Source organism: Anabrus simplex, chromosome 5 (assembly GCF_040414725.1).
Source record: "Anabrus simplex isolate iqAnaSimp1 chromosome 5, ASM4041472v1, whole genome shotgun sequence".
Lineage (NCBI taxonomy): Eukaryota > Metazoa > Arthropoda > Insecta > Orthoptera > Tettigoniidae > Anabrus > Anabrus simplex.
In genome coordinates, this window is record NC_090269.1 from 432,499,914 (window position 1) to 432,519,254 (window position 19,341).

At 41.0% G+C, this 19,341-nt stretch overlaps 1 protein-coding gene across 3 annotated transcripts in view; it reads left to right on the forward strand.

The window, feature by feature from the left end:
• Nucleotides 1–18,991, forward strand: part of LOC136875064 (zinc finger protein 501) — a 77,121-nt gene extending 58,130 nt beyond the window's left edge. For 2 of the 3 annotated variants that reach the window (XM_068227973.1, XM_067148800.2), the window contains exons 5-6: nucleotides 12,617–15,883; nucleotides 18,851–18,991. In XM_068227973.1, the coding sequence (XP_068084074.1) occupies nucleotides 12,617–13,277 (661 nt within the window). In that variant the 3' untranslated portion in view covers nucleotides 13,278–15,883; nucleotides 18,851–18,991. The remainder of the gene's footprint in view (nucleotides 1–12,616; nucleotides 15,884–18,850) is intronic. The other variant, XM_067148801.2, reaches the window with a different exon arrangement.
• The last annotated feature ends 350 nt before the right edge of the window (nucleotides 18,992–19,341 follow it).

The window sequence follows — 19,341 nt, forward strand, 5'->3', positions numbered from 1 at the left end:
TTGCAGAGCGGCTGCCAATTCTGGTCTGTTCGTGGGTGCAGGATCCATGGCACGGAGCCTGCGTTCCAGGACATCCCAGATATGCTCGGTAGGGTTCATATCGGGGCTCTTGGGTGGCCATGGCAGTCGTTGGACCTCCGCTGCATGTTCCTAGAACCATTCCCGGGCGACGTTGGAGCGATGTGGCGGAGCGTTATCATCTTGAAACACCGCAGAACCGTCTGGGCGCTGGAAGGTCAAAAATGGGTGGAGATGGTCTCCGAGCAGCTCAGCATACCGCGTACCATTCAAAGTCTCTTCCAGAACAACTAGGAGGAACATTCCATACCAGGAAAATGCACCTCAGACCATAACAGAGACACCAGCGCTCTGGACCACACCTTCGAGGCAGGCGGGATCCATCGCTTCATGTGGTCTGCGACATACACGGTGCCTCTCATCGGCACGGTGCAGTTGAAATCGTGATTCGTCCGACCATATCACGTTACACCATTGTTCCAGTGTCCATCCCTGTTGACTGGCGACAAATGCGCGTCGTTGTGCCCGATGACGTTGGGTTAACAGTGGCACCCGTGTGCGGCGCCGGCTCCCGTACCCCATTGAACTCATGTTCCTACGGATTGTCCACTGGGAGACGTGTCTAGCACGGCCTGTGTTGAATTGAGCCGTGATTTGATGCACGGTTGCCCGTCGGTCACTATTGACAATCCGTCTCAGATGTCGCCGGTCACGGTCATTGAGGGTGGCTGGACGGCCGGTCGTTCGTCTGGTGTAGATGGTGACACCCGCATTCAACCATTCACGATACACCCTGGACACGGTTGGTCGTGTGAAGCCGAATTTCCGTGCCACTTCCGAAATCGCACTTCCCATCCGTCGGGCACCGACCACCATACCCCGTTCGAACGGTGTCAGCTCACGACGACGTTCTATGTTACACCTGTCACATGCACAGCTACTGCTCGCAAGGCCTTCTATACAACTGCCGCTGGCACAGGGGGCGTGTGGTGCGCAGACAACACACCTGCGCATCAGTGCTGCGCTATCCCGTGACATTTGCTCAGTCAGTGTACAACGCGATGTTATGATTTATTAATTAATTAATCAATTTAAAGAGACCACCATTTACATTTTTAGCTATAAAGCATGGCATTTAAATTAGACAGACCTCTAATTTCGTCGTTGGCATGGCGTTATTATTGCTTCCTTTTATGCCAGCCACCTCGGGCATAGCATCTCATAATTGCAGGACACATTCTATGCATAAACACTACCTTATAAATACACAGATTCTGCACTTCGCGTGAAGCAACACACATTGAATTTACTTTATATCTAAAACTTGACAATAAACCTGATTATGTACACTTATACAACATTTAACACTTTTGCTCTCAGGATATTTTCACCAGTCAAGCCCAAAACACTCAGACCATTTTTCATGATTATGCATGTTAAAATGTGAGAAATTGCCGTATAAAGAAATCCCCAGATACAACATTGAAAATTGACATAAGTACACCATTCAATATAGTTTTAGGAAAAAAATATCTGAAAATTGTTCATGGCATATTTTACTACAAAAAATTTTGAAATTTTGAAAATATGTTCGTGGGTTACTGCAGTCACGTCCTAGTTCGTGAACCATGGGCAACGGCTGAGTGGCCTAGTAAGTGGTCCTGAAAGTCGGGATACCAGTTGCTATGGAATGGGACTGGGCATCTCGGACATATTCTGAGTCGTGGCCCTCCTTGTGCTCAGGCGGCTAGGACTATACAATTCACCGGTGGTCCATAACCCGTTAGAGGAGAGATCCTCACTAGGACTATGTGCAAGTAGGGCAGCATCCTGCTTCATGAATTTACCGAGCTCAGAACACTTTAAGCAAGCCTCGGACCTATGGGAGTAATGGAGTCCCACTCCCATTTCACTGGCGAGGGACTCCTTGGAAACAACTTGGCGAACGAAATGGAATTCGATGGGGAGCTATCAATATTAATGGGGCTTATGGAAGAAAGAAGGTAGAACTGGCTGAGTCAGCAAAGAGGATGCACCTGGATGTGCTAGGAGTAAGTGATATTCGGGTAAGGGGAGAAAAGGAGGAAGAGATAGGAGATTATAAAGTGTACTTGACGGGTGTTAGAAAGGGAAGGGCAGAGTCTGGGGTAGGGCTCCTTATCAGGAATACCATTGCACGCAACATAGTTTCTGTTAGGCACATAAATGAGCGAATGATGTGGGTAGATTTGTCAGTGGGAGGAATTAGGACTAGAATTGTGTCCGTGTATTCACCATGTGAGGGTGCAGATGAGGATGAAGTTGACAATTTTTATGAAGCATTGACTGACATCGTGGTCAGGGTCAACAGCAAGGATAGAATAGTGCTAATGGGCGATTTCAATGCAAGAGTTGGGAATAGAACTGAAGGGTACGAAAGGGTGATTGGTAAATGTGGGGAAGATGTGGAAGCTAATGGGAATGGGAAGCGTTTGCTGGACTTCTGTGCTAGTATGGGTTTAGCTGTTACGAATACTTTCTTCCAGCGTAAGGCTATTCACCGCTACACATGGGAGGCTAGGGGTACCAGATCCATAATAGACTATATCTTAACCAACTTCGAATTCAGGAAATCTGTTAGGAAATTCCAGTTTTTCTGGGGATTTTTCGATGATACAGACCACTATCTGATCTGTAGTGAACTAAGTATCTCTAGGCCTAGGGTAGAGAAAGTGAAATCTGTCTGCAAATGAATAAGGGTAGAAAGTCTCCAGGACAAGGAAATTAGACAGAAGTACATGGATATGATTAGTGAGAAGTTTTGAACAGTAGACAGTAAGCAGGTTCAGGATATAGAAAGTGAATGGGTGGCATACAGGGATGCTGTAGTAGAAACAGCCTAGGAACAACTGTGTGTAAAGATGGGAAAAGGTGGACATCTTGGTGGAATGATGAAGTGAGAGCAGCCTGTAAACGTAAAAAGAAGGCTTATCAGAAATGGCTCCAAACAAGGGCCAAGGCAGACAGGGATGAAAGAAACAGAGCGAAACAAATAGTTGTTGAATCCAAAAAGAAGTCATGGGAAGATTTTGGTAATAACCTGGAAAGGCTAGGTCAAGCAGAAGGGAAACCTTTCTGGACAGTAATAAAGAATCTTAGGAAGGGAAGGAAAAAGGAAATGAACAGTGTTTTGAGTAATTCAGGTGAACTCATAATAGATCCCAGGGAATCACTGGAGAGGTGGAGGGAATATTTTGAACATCTTCTCAATGTAAAAGGAAATCATCATGGTGGTGTTGCAAACAGCTAAGCTCATGGGGAGGAGGAAAATGATGTTGGTGAAATTATGCTTGAGGAAATGGAAAGGGTAGTAAATAAACTCCATTGTCATAAGGCAGCAGGAATAGATGAAATTAGACCTGAAATGGTGAAGTACAGTGGGAAGGCACGGATGAAATGGCTTCATAGGGTAGTAAAATTAGCGTGGAGTGTTGGTAAGGTACCTTCAGATTGGACAAAAGCAGTAATTGCACCTATCTATAAGCAAGGGAACAGGAAGGATTGCAACAACTATCGAGGTATCTCATTCTTTAGTATACCAGGCAAAGTATTCACTGGCATCCTGGAAGGGAGGGTGCGATCAGTCGTTGAGAGGAAGTTGGATGAAAACCAGTGTGGTTTCAGACCACAGAGAGGCTGTCAGGATCAGATTTTCAGTATGCGCCAGGTAATTGAAAAATGCTCCGAGAGGAATAGGCAGTTGTGTTTATGTTTCGTAGCTCTAGAGAAAGCATATGACAGGGTACCGAGGGAAAAGATGTTCGCCATACTGGGGGACTATGGAATTAAAGGTAAATTATTAAAAATCAATCAAAGGCATTTATGTTGACAATTGGGCTTCATTGAGAATTGGTGGTAGTTCTTGGTTCAGGGTACTTACAGGAATTAGACAAGGCTGTAATCTTTCACCTTTGCTGTTTGTAGTTTACATGGATCATCTGCTGAAAGGTGTAACATGGCAGGGAGGGATTCAGTTAGGTGGAAATGTAGTAAGCAGTTTGGCCTATGCTGACGACTTGGTCTTAATGGCAGACAGTGCCGAAAGCCTGCAGTCTAATATCTTGGAACTTGAATATAGGTGCAATGAGTATCGTATGAAAATTAGCCTCTCGAAGACTAAATTGATGTCAGTAGGTAAGAAATTCAATAGAATCGAATGTCAGATTGGTGATACAAAGCTAGAACAGGTCGATAATTTTAAGTATTAGTTTGTGTGTTCTCCCAGAATGGTAATATAATAAGTGAGATTGAATCAAGGTGTAGTAAAGCTAATGCAGTGAGCTCGCAGTTGCGATCAGCAGTATTCTGTAAGAAGGAAGTCAGCTCCCAGACGAAACTATCTTTACATCGGTCTGTTTTCAGACCAACTTTGCTTTACGGGAGCAGAAGCTGGGTGGACTTAGGATATCTTATTCATAAGTTAGAAGTAACAGACATGAAAGTAGCGAGAATAATTGCTGGTACAAACAGGTGGGAACAATGGCAGGAGGGTACTCGGAATGAGGAGATAAAGGCTAATTTAGGAATGAACTCGATGGATGAAGCTGTACGCATAAACCGGCTTCGGTGGTGGGGTCATGTGAGGCGAATGGAGGAGGATAGGTTACCTAGAAGAATAATGGACTCTGTTATGGAGGGTAAGAGAAGTAGAGGTAGACCAAGACGACGATGGTTAGACTCGGTTTCTAACGATTTAAAGATAAGAGGTATAGAACTAAATGAGGCCACAACACTAGTTGCAAATCGAGGATTGTGGCGACGTTTAGTAAATTCTCAGAGGCTTGCAGAATGAACGCTGAATGACATAACAGTCTATAATGATAATGTATGTATGTATGTATGTATGTAAATATAAATCGGTTTTCAAATATTACAGAAGTACATTTAATTCTGTATAACATGATACAATTTTTTTGTATTCTTATTGAGTCATGAGTTATGGCAACTGACGTTAAAAAGTGTACACATAGTTCCGGAGTCCGCATTTATGTTTTGGTAAACATTCTCTTGTCATCGCTATCTGTAAAATCGAATCATTCTTCTTCTTATTATTCTCTTCTGCCGCTTTTCCCCACCCGTGGGGTCGCGGGTGCGAACTGTGTCGTAAATGTGATTTTGGCTCTATTTTATGGCCGGATGCCTTTCCTGACGCCATGCCTATATGAAGGGATGTTATCACTACCGCGTGTTTCTGTGGTGGTCGGTAGTGTAGTGTGTTGGGACAAACACAAACACCCAGTACACGGGCCAGAAGAATTAATCAAAGGCGACTAAAATCCTCGACCCGCCCGGGAAATGAACCCGGGACCCTCTGAACCGAAGGCCTCAACGCTGACCATTCAGCCAATGAGTCGGACTAAAATCTGAATCAGTATCGGCTAAAGCATCTAAATAATCCAAGACTTCGGAATTATTTAGCCTAGAACTTGGCTCAGCCATCTAAAAATTTACGGTAGGCCTATTGGTGGCTCGGAATGTTAAACCAAACTTCACTTGAGAGCACTGATAAATGTTCAGTATAAACAAAATATAACAAACAATAAACTACTATTAAAATGGAAACAATATAACGAAGGAAAATACGTGTTTTGAAGCCTAAAGAAGACTTTACTCGCAAGCACAACACTTCAACTCGTCATGCGGTGGACACACGCGGTTTGGTAACATCATTTGTTCTAAACAGATGAGTTTAGTGTCTCTATCTCTCGAGAAAAGTGTAAACTAAATATAAAAGGTAATATTGCCGTCTTTTCCTGACATCTGGGAGTCCATTAAGGTACTAATACAGCTATCCGACCACAGAGCCGATAGATCGGCACGCTGAGTGTTTTAAGGCATACCACTCGAGCGGAGCGTATAAGAGTAAACTGCCCCGCTTCGTGTCGAGAACTCGCGGTGTTCTCTCAACTACTTCCTATCTAGATGTTTCACAGGTGTGACCGACCGTTAGACAGAAGCTTTTCTCTGCCAAACTACAGTCTCTCTTACCGATTACCAAGAATATAATTGTCCGCAGTAATTCACAAAGCTGTCTATGAATCCTACAATTATTTAACTTACGATTTTCTTCCCCGACCAGGATGGATATCGTGGTCACTATGTTATCAATATATAATTCGTCTCTCTTCACCATTTACCTCTTGGTAATATATTCCTTCCTCAAGCCATCTAGCGTTAGGGACTCTACAAGTCTATTTCGCCCACTTTAAGCCAGTGATGACTGACGCTCTTGGTTGAGGAGGGAGCATTTGTGGATGTGGAAGTGACGCTCTGCTTGGCGTTATCCACTGTTGTGCAATCATTCCATTTGATGAACAATGAACCGATTTATTCGAGACTCACCCCAAAGATTCCATTTATTTTTCCAGCCATGATGGTGTTTGCTAATTTTTCCTATTTCTATTTCCTATTTCTTGAATGGGTGTGATTAGTTAATTCCGTGTACGGGGATTCCCGCTCATTTTGACTGCATGTCCTTGAAACGTGTACACTGCTCTGCCAATATCCTTAATTACTTATTTCTTTGTTAGTGAGAGTGACGAAATCTCTTCCAGTGAGGTTTATTGTCCAGATATTCATTATTAGTTACCTGAGATCTTACGAAATGTTCCGACCTCGTTCGATTTTTGGTAGGCCGCTACCCGCTGTGGGTTGTCACGCCACAGAACGCGAGATGAGCTTCCAATGTAAGTGTGGATGCACTTCATCTTGTAGTTAAATTTTCAGCAAAGTAGAATTATGGGCTCAACACCTGGATAGTTGTTGCACTATTCCCTTGCTTATAGATGGGTTCAATTACCCTACTGCTTTTGTCCAATCTGAATGTACCTTACCCACCCTCCATGCTGATCTTATTATTCTGTGAAGCCATTTCGTCCTTGCCTTACAGCTAATACTTCACAATTTCAGGTCTAATTCCATCTATTCCTGATGCTTTATGATGTGAATTACCATCCTTTCCGCTTCCTCAAGCGTAATTTCACCAATATATTCCTCCTCCCCATGAGCTCCATAGTTCGCGACACCACCATGAAGATTTCCTTTACGTTGAGATTATCAAAATATTCCATCCACCGGCCCCATGATTCCCTGGGATCTATTTTCATTTCATCTGAATTACCCAAATCTCTGTTTATTTCCTTTTCCTCCCCTTCCTAAGATTCGTTATTACTGTCCCGAAATGTTTCTCTGCTGGTTGACCTAGCCTTTCCAGCCACGACTTCTTTTTGGATTCAGCAACTATTTCTTTCGCTCTATTTCTTTCATCTATGTACTATTCCCTGCTTGCATCATCACAGGTTTGGAGCCATTTCTGATAAGCCTTCTTTTTTCGTTTACAAGCTGCTCTCACTTCATCATTCCACCAAGATGTTCGTTTTTTCCTATCTTTACACACGGTTGTTCCTAGGCATTTCCTTGCTGTTGCTATTACAGCATCCTTGTATGCCACTCAATCTCTTTCCCATTTCCTGAATCTGTTTACCGTCTATTTTTCGGAACTTCCTACTAATTATATCCATGAACTGTTTAATTTCCTCGTCCTGGAGATTTTATACACTTATTCTTTTGCAGCCAAGTTTCACTTTCTGTACCGTAGGCCTAGGGATACTTGCAGTAGTTCACTACAGATCAGATAGTGGCCTGTTTAATCGAAAAATCACCCATAAAGCCGTACATTCCTAACAGATCTTATGACATCGAAATCAGTTGAGATATAGTCTATTATGGATATGTTACCCGTAGCTTCCCATTTGTAGCGGAGAATAGCCTCATGCTTGAAGAATGTATTCGTAACTGCTAAACCCGTACTAGCACACAAGTCCAGCAAACGCTTCCAATTCCCATTAGCTTCCATATTTACCAATTACCCTTTCGTATCCTTCTGTTGTATTTCCAACTCTCACATTGAAATTGCCCATTAGCATTATCCTGTCCTTGCTGTTGACCCTGGCTACGATATCACTCAATGCTTCATTAAATTCGATTTCATTCTGAAATGCACCCTCACTTAGTGAATACGCTGAGACAATTCTCGCCCTAATTCCTCCATCTGCCAAATCGACCCACATCATTCGCTCGTTTACTTGCCTAAGAAAAACTATGTTGCGTGAAATAGTATTCCTGATAAACAGTCCTATCCCACTCTATGCCCTTTCCTTCTTAATACCCGTCAAGTACATTTTATAATCTCTTATCCCTTCCTCGTTATCTCCCCTTACCCGAATATCACTTACTCCTTGCACATCCAGATGCATCCTCTTTACTGACTCAGCCAGTTCTACTTTCCTTTTTCCATAAGCTCCACTAATATTGATAGCCCCCATCGAATTCCATTTCGTTCGCCAAGTTGTTTCCTAGGAGGCCCTCGCCTTTCAAATGGGAGTGTTGTCGGCTACAACTTTAGAAAGGTGTCTTCCAATCGTCCTCTTCATCGTTTTAGCTTTGTTGGAAAATCCAGGCCCGAAGCGTCGGTAGTAAGAGCATAGTCCTAAGTAACTCTGGATTTCATGTACATCTCTGCAGACAGGCCACTCTCTTACTGCACGTATCTTCTCTGGATCTACGGCTACACCATATTTGGAAACGGCATCTTCCAGTTAAGAGACCTTTTGTCCGATAGAGCTGGCATTTCTTTGGATTCAGCTTCAGGTTGGCTCCGAGTAGTCGGTTAAATGCTTCTTCCATATTCGGTAGTGTTCATCGAAAGTCTTACCTATTACTAGGACGTCATCGAAGCTAATGAAGCAGGTTTCCTACGTAACACCTCGGGGTACTGTTTCCATCAGTCTTTCAAACGCAGCTCATGCATTGCACACTGCAAAGTTCATATCCGTGAAGTGCCAAAGTCCCGTACCAATTGAGAACGCTGTCTTCTCTCTTTGTTCGGCCTCCATTTCTACTTGCCTATATACACTTTTCACATCAGTAGTGGAGAACACCTGTGATCAGAAAATGTGTGTAGAATATCAACTATCCTGCATAATGGATGCATTGCACTGTCGTGGTGTTCAATTGTCGCTAGTCCACAGAAAAATCTGTTCGGGCCGTCCTTTTTCTTAACTGAAACCACCGGTAACATCGAGGGACTACTAGACGGTTCAGTGACACCCTGCTTATACATGTCGCAAACAATTCTCTCAGCCTCCTCTCTCCTTGATAGTGGCGAGCGTCTATTCGGTTGTATATATCCGTTGTTTATTTTATATCTCACGACACTTGTCCTTCCGTACGGACGATTCTCGATTGCGAATACATCCTGATATTTGAACAACATTTCTTCGACTCGGTCTTTTTATCCCGCGTCAACTAAGTATGTCCGAGGTCTCAGTTAATTTTGAAAGGTGTTGGCCGTCCAGGGTGTCCCCACGAACAATGGATTATACCGGATTACAACAGGCCACCTGAGTGCCTCTCTTCAATGATACTGAGAAATCATTTAGGTTCATCATTCTGATTGGAGTAGGCCCCTTAGCATTTACAACACCTCTTCCCTCAATACTCCTGGGCAGACATCCTCTTCCGCAACGGGCTCGACAATTCTCGTCACTTCATGGTCTGTGTTACCCATTTGAACGACGATCACATTATCGCTTCTGGGGTGAAGTACCTCGTCTGCACATAAAACTATTTGAATGGTTGGACTACTTCTTCCGTGATGAATGACTTCTTTGTTTGCAAATTTCAAGCATCCTCGTTTCAGATCCAAAGTGAGCTCAAATTTAGTCATTACATCCATCCCAAGAGTAACATTTTCTTTGATATCATCCACTGTTCCTCGATGTTATATCAACTTGCTCCTCAGGCCAACGTTGAATTATTCCTCGTTGTACGTTCACTGGGTCTTCGGTTGCGGTTTTCAATAAACTTGTCGTTGGTTTCAAGTGTCTTTGACAACGTTGGTTTGGCCCCGGTGTCCAGAAGCGAAATACGAGCCAAACCATTCATTTATCCGTCAACAGCGATACTGTCTACATGGCGCACGAGTGAAACGACATGCACCAACTTTCTCGGGGCAGCACGGCCGACACGCCATGATCTCCCCGTAGCACTGGTCTTTTTAGTTTTCATGAAATTTTGAGTCTTTATTGCAGCGGCTACTGACATGTGCAAGCTCACCACAACTCCAACTGCGAATCTCCCGACTTCGACTTTGTCCATCCTCATTAGACTTGGTTATCAAAACTGTCCTCCTTACCTTTCCGTCTAGAGGCTCCTCTTCATCCAGCTGTCGAAGATGCGCCTGTAGATTCGAGATCTGTGTAGCATATTCGAATAATAATGCACTATCCAGCACATAATCTAACGTATTTCGTTGTGCCAGACGAAGGGCTCGTTGGATTTCCTGGTCGGATATACCTGTCACACGAGACTCTACATATGGCTGTTTTATGTAATGGTTTGTAGGTGAAGGATAAGCCATACGAGTAAGACGCGCCAAGTCTGCCTCAAATTTTTGTAGTGTCTCGCCATGATTTTGGTGTCCGTTACGAAGTTGGCTATGGTAATTTTGTTAAGGGTCTTTATCATCGTACCTCATCTCTAATCGGGTCACCAGAGAATTGAAATTAGATTGCTCACTGTCTGCAAACGCTTGGAGTATATCTAACGCAACACCTCGCTGCGCAATAAACGAGGCAGTGCCGTTTTCTTCTCGAGTCCACCCATTGGCAGCAGCAGCGGCCTCAAATCGCCTTCGATACGTAGACTATGGAGTAATGCAAACATAAGGTACTGGTTTCACACGCACCGTCCTCGCAGCATTCTCGGATTTTGTTCTGAATTCAACGGTAGGCCTGTTCATTCCTATGGACTTCTTTTTCAGTAATGCAAATAGGTCCTGTCTAGTAGCTGTTTTACACTCTACATCAGTTTCTATTTTTTGTAGCCCTGGATCAATTTCAATTATCTTAGATTCTACCAATTTCTAATTTTCAACCTTTTTCTGAGAATATTTCGCTAGCTTTTTCTCCAATAATCTAATACTTTCAGCTTGTCTTTTTAGAACTTCCTATGAACTTCCAACATTTGTGCAAACATGTTAGCATCACCTGCTATTTCAAAAATGTCTCTATATCCTTACCATGTGCTTCTATTACTACCCAAAATCGTGGCCATTACACGACCTTCGTTCTAGAAATATCCTCATCACTTTCTTACAGCTCGCACTACAGATCGGTAACTTTTAAATCGTTCAAACTCACTTTCATCCAAGCCATCATTCCTTGTATTTTCGTACTTATATAGTACTATCTTTGACAGTCTGGAATATAGTACACGAACCTTTTCTTGAGTCTTGAGCTCCATAGTGCTGAATGGGAACTAGGGCTCAAGAAAAGGTTCGCGTAGTATAGACTATCCCACTTCTGACGCCAGTTGTTACATACGTGGGTACCGGTAGCGTACGTCACTTTCCTTTCCGCAGGAATATCTTTTACATTAAATGTCATTACAACATACCAATAAAACTGAACACTGAGCGAGTTTGCCGTGCGGTCAGGGGCGTGCAGCTGTGAGCTTGCATTCGGGAATTAGTGGTTTCGAGCCCCACTGTCGGCAGCCTTGAAGAAGGTTTTACTTAGTTTCCCAATTTCACACCGAGGCTAATGCTTTGGCTTTGCATTATTTCAGGCCATGGCCGATTCCTTCCCACTCCTAGGTTTTTCCTATCTGATTTACGCCATAGGACCTGTCTGTGTTTGTGCGACTTAAGGTAACTCTACACACACTCTCACACACACACACACACACACACACACACACACACACACACACACACACACACACACACACACACACATTCATGCTAATACTAATAATTTTAATAAAAATAACGTACAACAGGTCCCAAAGCTTCGTTCATTCACAAGTACATAAATTTCCTTGTTCTGGCATACAATATTAGATTAAGAACAAGAGAAAAATGATTATTCTCACTTCCGCCGCACATTGCGAACCTTCGTTCCTTTTTGCGTAGTGATCGTCCGTTTTCTCCCGGTCCATCCGATAGTGTCATAGTATGTTCGAGTCACACTAAAGAATATTTTATTATTTGCCATGGTTGAGCGGATCTTCATGCTGTCGCCAACCTACAGCAATGGGATTCTCTCATACGACAAGAAGGGCTTTTACAAAAATTAATTACACACCTGCCATAAATCACAGTGTGGTTGAAGAAGTTTTAAACTCCAAAGCATATGCCGTCCCTTATGTAGGGGAGTAGTCTTTTACGGATTTCACTAGCTAAATGTTTGCCGGATATGAGCTTGTACTTCTTCTTTCGGCTAGACCACTTTTCGTTCATTCATTAAATGAGGTAGTCCATGAGCTCGTACATTAGGCAACACTTTCTCGTTACAAGCAAGAGCTTTTGAAATTCACCACTACACTCTCAATTTGAATTGAGACGATGTTCACCCTGACGAATGTGACGTTCATTAGTAACGAGCTCTCTGCATGGGAAATCAGTGAGAGAACTGTTCAGTAGGAGTTCCCCTGTGTGATATTCTAGAAGGGTTGATTGTTGAACTGTTGGTCACATGGTTTCAATTTGTCACTGTAGATCGAGTCCAGACTTGAGCTACGCACATCATCCACCTCCGGATTGCGGACAACTCAAGCGAAAAAAAGAGATTCGTCCCTTCACATGCGATGACTGCGGAAAGCTGTTCAATAGCGGAAGCAGCCTGTCTCAGCATATCATGACCCACATTGCCCAGGCTCTCCATGTCTGCGGAATTTGCCACAAATGTTTTACAAAGAAGATCTCCCTGGCAGAACACATGCGGTATCATGAGGTTAACATGAGACTTCGTTGCTCAGTATGCCAGAGAGTTTTCACTAGTTCATCGCATTTGGCCTTTCACATGTGGTCGCATACGGGCAAAAAGCCTTATTGTTGCAATATCTGTGGTAAGGCCTTTAGCAAAAAACGCTCTCTACCTCATCACATTCGGACGCATACAGGTGAGAAATCTTTCTGCTGTAATATCTGTGGCAAAGCCTTTTGCCAAAAACATGATCTAACCGTACACATGCGGATGCATACAGGCGTTAAGCCGTACTCTTGTAATATCTGCGGCAAGCCCTTTCGTCTGAAAGCCGTTCTAACCAAACACTTGCGGACACATACTGGCCAGAAGCCGTACCGCTGCGATATCTGTGGCAAGCTCTTTAGCTGCAGATCCAGTCTGACCAGACACCTGCGGTTGCATATAGGGTAGAAGCCATAATACTGTGCAAGTCCCTTATCCTGAAACGCACGCCGTTGAAACATCTTCGGACAAGTACGGGCTAGAAGGCAAACTAGTCCTGGTTAATGCTGTAAGCTATCCATTCGTGGAACTTATAAGTGCCCATGTAGCCTGAAACTGGCGAGCAGCCTCACTGCTGTAAGTTTGTGACAACGCGTTCGAAATCATTACCATGCTGTCCATAATTACAGTATAATAATCTAACTAAACCTCTCGCTGCGAAATTGATCAAATTAAAAAACCGTGGATGTTTGTAAGAAAATTCGCAACTAATAATAACTGTAAATATCCAGCCTATCTTCGTGATGAATACACACGTACACAGTAAGATAGAATATATGATACATAAAAATAGTTAAAATTTCAGTGAAGACTCAAGAACTTAGCCAGTTGGAGGATGTTCCATGTACACGTGCTGAAGATAACGCTTCTTGTGTGCTTTAAGTTGGTTGTATCATAAATTGGACCAAACACATATATTGTATTTTAAAGTATGTGTGTATATACAACATAATGTTGTAGGTGAATATAAGTTGCATTCCATTCCGTTTCATATAATAGCAATAACATATATGAAGTACTGAATATAATAATTCGCTTCAGATATTTATGGACATTAAGGTGTCAACTTGCTATGAGGCAGAAATTATACCTTCGACGCCAATTTAAACCTGCGGAAATCGCTCTCATTTTTATGTAAAGTTAGTTCACATTTACATCATCGGTGCATTTATTAGAAATAAGGACAATTTATGGATGTTGTATATTCTTTATTTTGTATTAAATGAATTATTAACATACTATAACATGCAAAATTTGCATGTTTATACTCATGTCCTTACTGCTCGCTTTGCAGTGGACTACATCATTCTTTTCCATGTTTTCTGTTTTAAATCGGTGGCGTTAGTTTGTTTTAAATATTTCCAGTACAGAAAATTATCTTTCTGCATCTACGAATGTGACAGGAGAATACTTGAATTTGGGAGCGAGTGTAGGTGTTAAATATTCTCGTAGATCCTCATTATCCGAATTTTCCTGTGGAAACATTTCAGTTCATACTTCACGTCCTCCAACATGCAATCTACGTGTTTCTAGCTTCTTGGCTGATCCCGGTGTGATTTCGAAGTGTGTCTTGAGAGATGTCTGTGCTCTTTCAACTTTTTCATTGTCGTAAGGGTTCACGAATTAACTACTTAATCTTCGCTTGTTGAACAGGTTAAAATATGCATAATAAAAGTCAAAAACATGCACAATAAGTGCGAAATTTGAAATGTACGCACTAATATCTAAAGTATACGTACATTATTAAACTCAATAATTAGTCGAAGTAAGCCTTCAAACACTTCCTTGTCGGTTTTGGAGCTCAACATATCGGCATTTGCATGCAAATCCGATGTCTACTCATAAATTGTAGCTGTGTAAAATAATAATTTTTATGAGTCTTTGATGTGAGGCTAGTAGTACGATTCTGCAATGTTGTTAGTGCGTCCCTGATGTGAGGCTAGTAATACGAAACTGCTGTGATGTTAGTGAATCCTTGATGTGAGGCTGCTAACACGAATCTGAGATGACGTTAGAGAGTCCTTGAAGCCACTATTTCTCAGATGCATGCTCACAGCTGTGCGCCCCCAAACACTCGGACAACTTGCCCGGTAGTAATGATATTTGTGAGTCCCTTATTTGAGGCTTGTAATATGAATGTGTGCAGATATTAGTGAGTCCTTGATGTGAGGGTAGCAATACCAATCTGCGATGATATAGGCTAGTAATATTGTTTGCATCAAATTTGGTCATTATCAGGTTATTTACTACAGATCTACATTGAAAATTTATTGTTCGGCAACAGTTGGATATTATCATTTGGAGAGCTGTGCTTGTGCACCAGACTTTTTTCAACTCAGACGGAGCAAGTATTGAACCGTCTTCGATTGAATGCAGGGGTATATCACGTGACAGACTAGTTCCCCGAGTGAGAAGTGTGCGTGTGCCGACAGCGGGCGAGCAGGCGACATGTTTTCTAGAAGAGTTACAGCCAATTACTGAAGACGCTGTGAACCAATGATCTTTAAAAAAAAAACACACCCCCCGAGCTAAAGTTATGGAACCTCATGCTCGCATTAAATCTTTCTCTTCTCCCTGCTTATTCTGCGCTGTGCTGCTGGCTACGTACCTGCTGTTCATCGGGACCACGTGGAATTTAATTCCGTCTTGTAGACGAAAGTCTACTCTTCAAACTGACTGCAGTCATTTGCGATAGAGCTTTACGAAGTGTACTTCGAATTTTGTGGATCCAAGTTAAGTGCATTTCTCCACGCGAATATTGAATATGCCGGCTAGTGGGTGCAAATTTTAATGCTTATTGTATTAGTTGCAGTTTAACACTACTGGCACGTGTTGAAGACTCGTCATCAACCTCAAGGTGGATTCTGCTTCTACAATATTCATCGTAATTTCATCGTGGGACGTCTTTTGCTGTATCTCCATGACCTGCTAAACATGTAAGGCGTTTCTGGCTGGAGAAGGTGACGAACGGGAAATGCCGGAATGATGGATCTTAACCAGGAATCGATCTCCAGGTAATATTTGAGTACCATTTTAAATTGCCTAATATCTGTCTCATCTATGTAAAACTAGATGATCTTTCTTCCCTAGATCGCAGTTATATTTATTTTTCGCAGTATTCTTGTGCAGTTATTTTCATTTTTCATTCCCAAGGTGGCATGGTATTCGAGATACATGTATGTGACTGGAATATGGTTATCTATTAGGTTAGTTGCTGTGGTTGTTCTTTGACATGAATTCTCAAGTGCAGGATTTAGACATGTAAAAATCACTGACCACGTGATAAACTTCATTTGATTAGATGTGATATTTGAAATATCTTGATAGTGAGTTGTACCTAATTTTGAGGTAGTGTCGAATTGAGTATCATCTTAGCTCACTTGCAGTTCTTTAGGATCGTGTCAACTAATTTCACGACATTTTCAAGAGTTCTGATAGACCTAATAATCACTAATAATAAATTCGAGTAGAAGACCGGGTTAAAAATGTAATTTAATGGTCGGGAGCTATAAATTAACTTAGAATATTCTCGTATATGATATTTGATGTGCTCTGTTCATAATTACGCCTGGAATATTTGTGATCTTGCGGGATATTATTTGAACAATTTGTTGCTTGTGTTTTTGGAACACATTGAATTATAATAAATGTGGAGTACGTGTTGAATGCATTTCATGAGTGTAGGGAATAATAATAATAAAGTGATTAAGGCTCACGAACGCTATACTCGCGACGTGTTAACCCATATGATGGTGATGATTATTGAATTCTATTAGAATCTTCAAGTTAATTTCTGGAATTTAGATGGATCTCCGTTGTTCTTTAAAGATTATTTTAATGAATGTGATAACTCTAATTTGATCACTAGTCACCAATTGAGTTGATAATGTTACCGGACATGACTTCATCTATTGAATCTGATCTGCGCGACCATGTTAAAAATAATTAAATAATTAATTAAGTCAGGATTCGTTGTAATTATTGTACATAAAATATGTGTTACCCTTGTTTGAATGAGATGTGTGTATGACGTAGTTAGGAATATTTTCTTGTGTCCAATTGTTCATTGTGCTTTAATCTGGTTGTGCGTTCATTGCGACGAAACAGATTATTTCAGCATTGGCTTGCCACCATTATAATTTATTTGATGTGAATTTTAGGAAAAACTTGTTGAAACTAAGATCAAGTAAGGCTAGATTAGAATTTATTTTTCATTTAATGCTGATTTAGACGAAAGGTCGTCCAGTTCACGTATCAGCAAACGCAAGCAATTTATTAATAAATCTTCAACTAATTTACACATGGTTATAATAAAATTTTCAGTGGATTTATAATTAATTTTTTGTAATATTTCTAATTAATTTCAAAAACTTTCAATACTGTGCAACTAGAAATGAAATTTCTACAAACGACATAATTAATTTGTGAGCTAAGGAGGTAAAAAGTAATAATGAAAATAATTATATAATTAATTAATTAATTAATTTGACGAGTGTGTCATGATTAGATTCAGAGTTTATCTAATGAAATACATCAATTTTGTGAACACGATCATGTGATAACAAAAGTAAATGTTACCCGGATATTGTTCTGAAAATTATTAATTAACTCATTGCGGACCGTGAACGGCGTGTGACGTTTAAGCTTGCTCCTATGCTGCGGACCATGGACGGCGTAAGACGTTTAATGTTCCGCGCGAAGCAATGCTGTTTATATTCGTCATCTATGCATTCTTACACCTTAGTCAGCGTTACTGGTTGTAGCAGGAAGTAGGTTGACCTTTTTGAGATAACCCTTGCTTTGAGTGGGCTCATGTTTATCTTAGCTGTTTTAGCGGGAATATCTCAGCACTTCCTCCCGCCTCAAGGCGGTACTTGAGATTCCAATTCAGTGCTTGTCGTTCTTACCGAGTGTAGTATAATGGCTTTAAAACAAAGTTTCTTACGGAAGATTAATTATTAGATATTGCTCACAGTGATTATTCTAGTGATGAACTTATTCCTGGAATAGACTCAGATAGTGAAAGTGAGAGTGACGAAGAAATTCCGATTCCCGAATCCGATAGGCCTATAGATCATCCTAGTTATTGTCCACCCGTTCCACCATTTACAGAGAATTCAGGTATAAACGTTTAAATATAAAATAAGCAGGATATTTTGAGTTATGTGTGTATTTTAATGAATGACGAATTGTATCAGTATGTGTGTGAGCAGACCAATCTGTATGCGAGTCAAGTGATAAGTGCGGTGCCCCGGACTTTCACAGAGAATGCGATCATGCAATCGTGGAAACCGATTATTATCAAATCCTGATGTAAAAATGTGCTGGACCGAAGACCCTGTTTTTCATACTCCGATATTTTCTAATACAATGTTCCGAATACTCTTCCTTCATATTCTTTCATGTCTTCACTTCGGTGACAGTAATCATTATGCCGAAAATATAGATAGGTGGTATAAAATCAGACGTATTTTGAAACCTGTGACACCAGATATCACACCCTGAATATTTACTAGATGTAAGCACAAAGTATCATTTTTCTAACATTTATAGGTTAGGAGTAATTGTAAATTGTATTAAGTGATGCACGTCAAGAGGGCCGGGCATGAAAATGGCTGGTCCAGGCATTCAAGTGTTCCGCTTAGAAGCAGGTACTGAACGTGTTAATAATGATGATTGATTAATTAATTACGACTTTGGAGTTGACTCAGATTTAATAGTAGAGTTTCTACTGACTTCATTAGTGTGTGTCACCTACCTTAAATAACGTAACTGATAATTAGGTAACAGTAACCACGTGTTAAAGTTCTAAATTATAAAATAGAAAATTCATTTTAATTTTGTTTTGAAATAATAGACGAGATAGCTGCCAGCTGATTTTTGTAAATGCTGTTGTGAATTATAGGAGGCTCGTGTCATATTTTCATTAAAATTTTTTAAGGCAGTAAAGGCCTAATCCATCTGATATTATTTGATTTCAGTGCCAAACCGTTGTCTGCAAGGATGGAGATCATGTTATTTTTGTGAATTCAATACCACAAGTCAAGACGTCACGAAAATATGAATGTATTTGTAACAGCATGGATATGTTGTTTGTTTAAATGAATGCTTATGTGAATAAATGTCAGAATGTTGTTTAAAAATTTATTTTTGTACTTGGTCGTCACCCTTATTCCCTTAAATGCCTATAGAAAAAAAGCCATGAATGAACGGTCCCCCTTGGAATCTCTCGCTCACTGGCTGGGCTTAGCTTGACAATAAAGGGGGCTATATGAATTTATTTATTTATTTATTTATTTATTTATTTATTTATTTATTTATTTATTTATTTATTTATTTATTTATTTATTTATTTATTTATTTATTTATTTATGTTTTTCTGTACATGGCGGGGCTCAGGCTATGTAGCCTGCTATGATGCCAAACATTATAATTATGCACGTGCATAAACATAATATACTGAAGATTATAA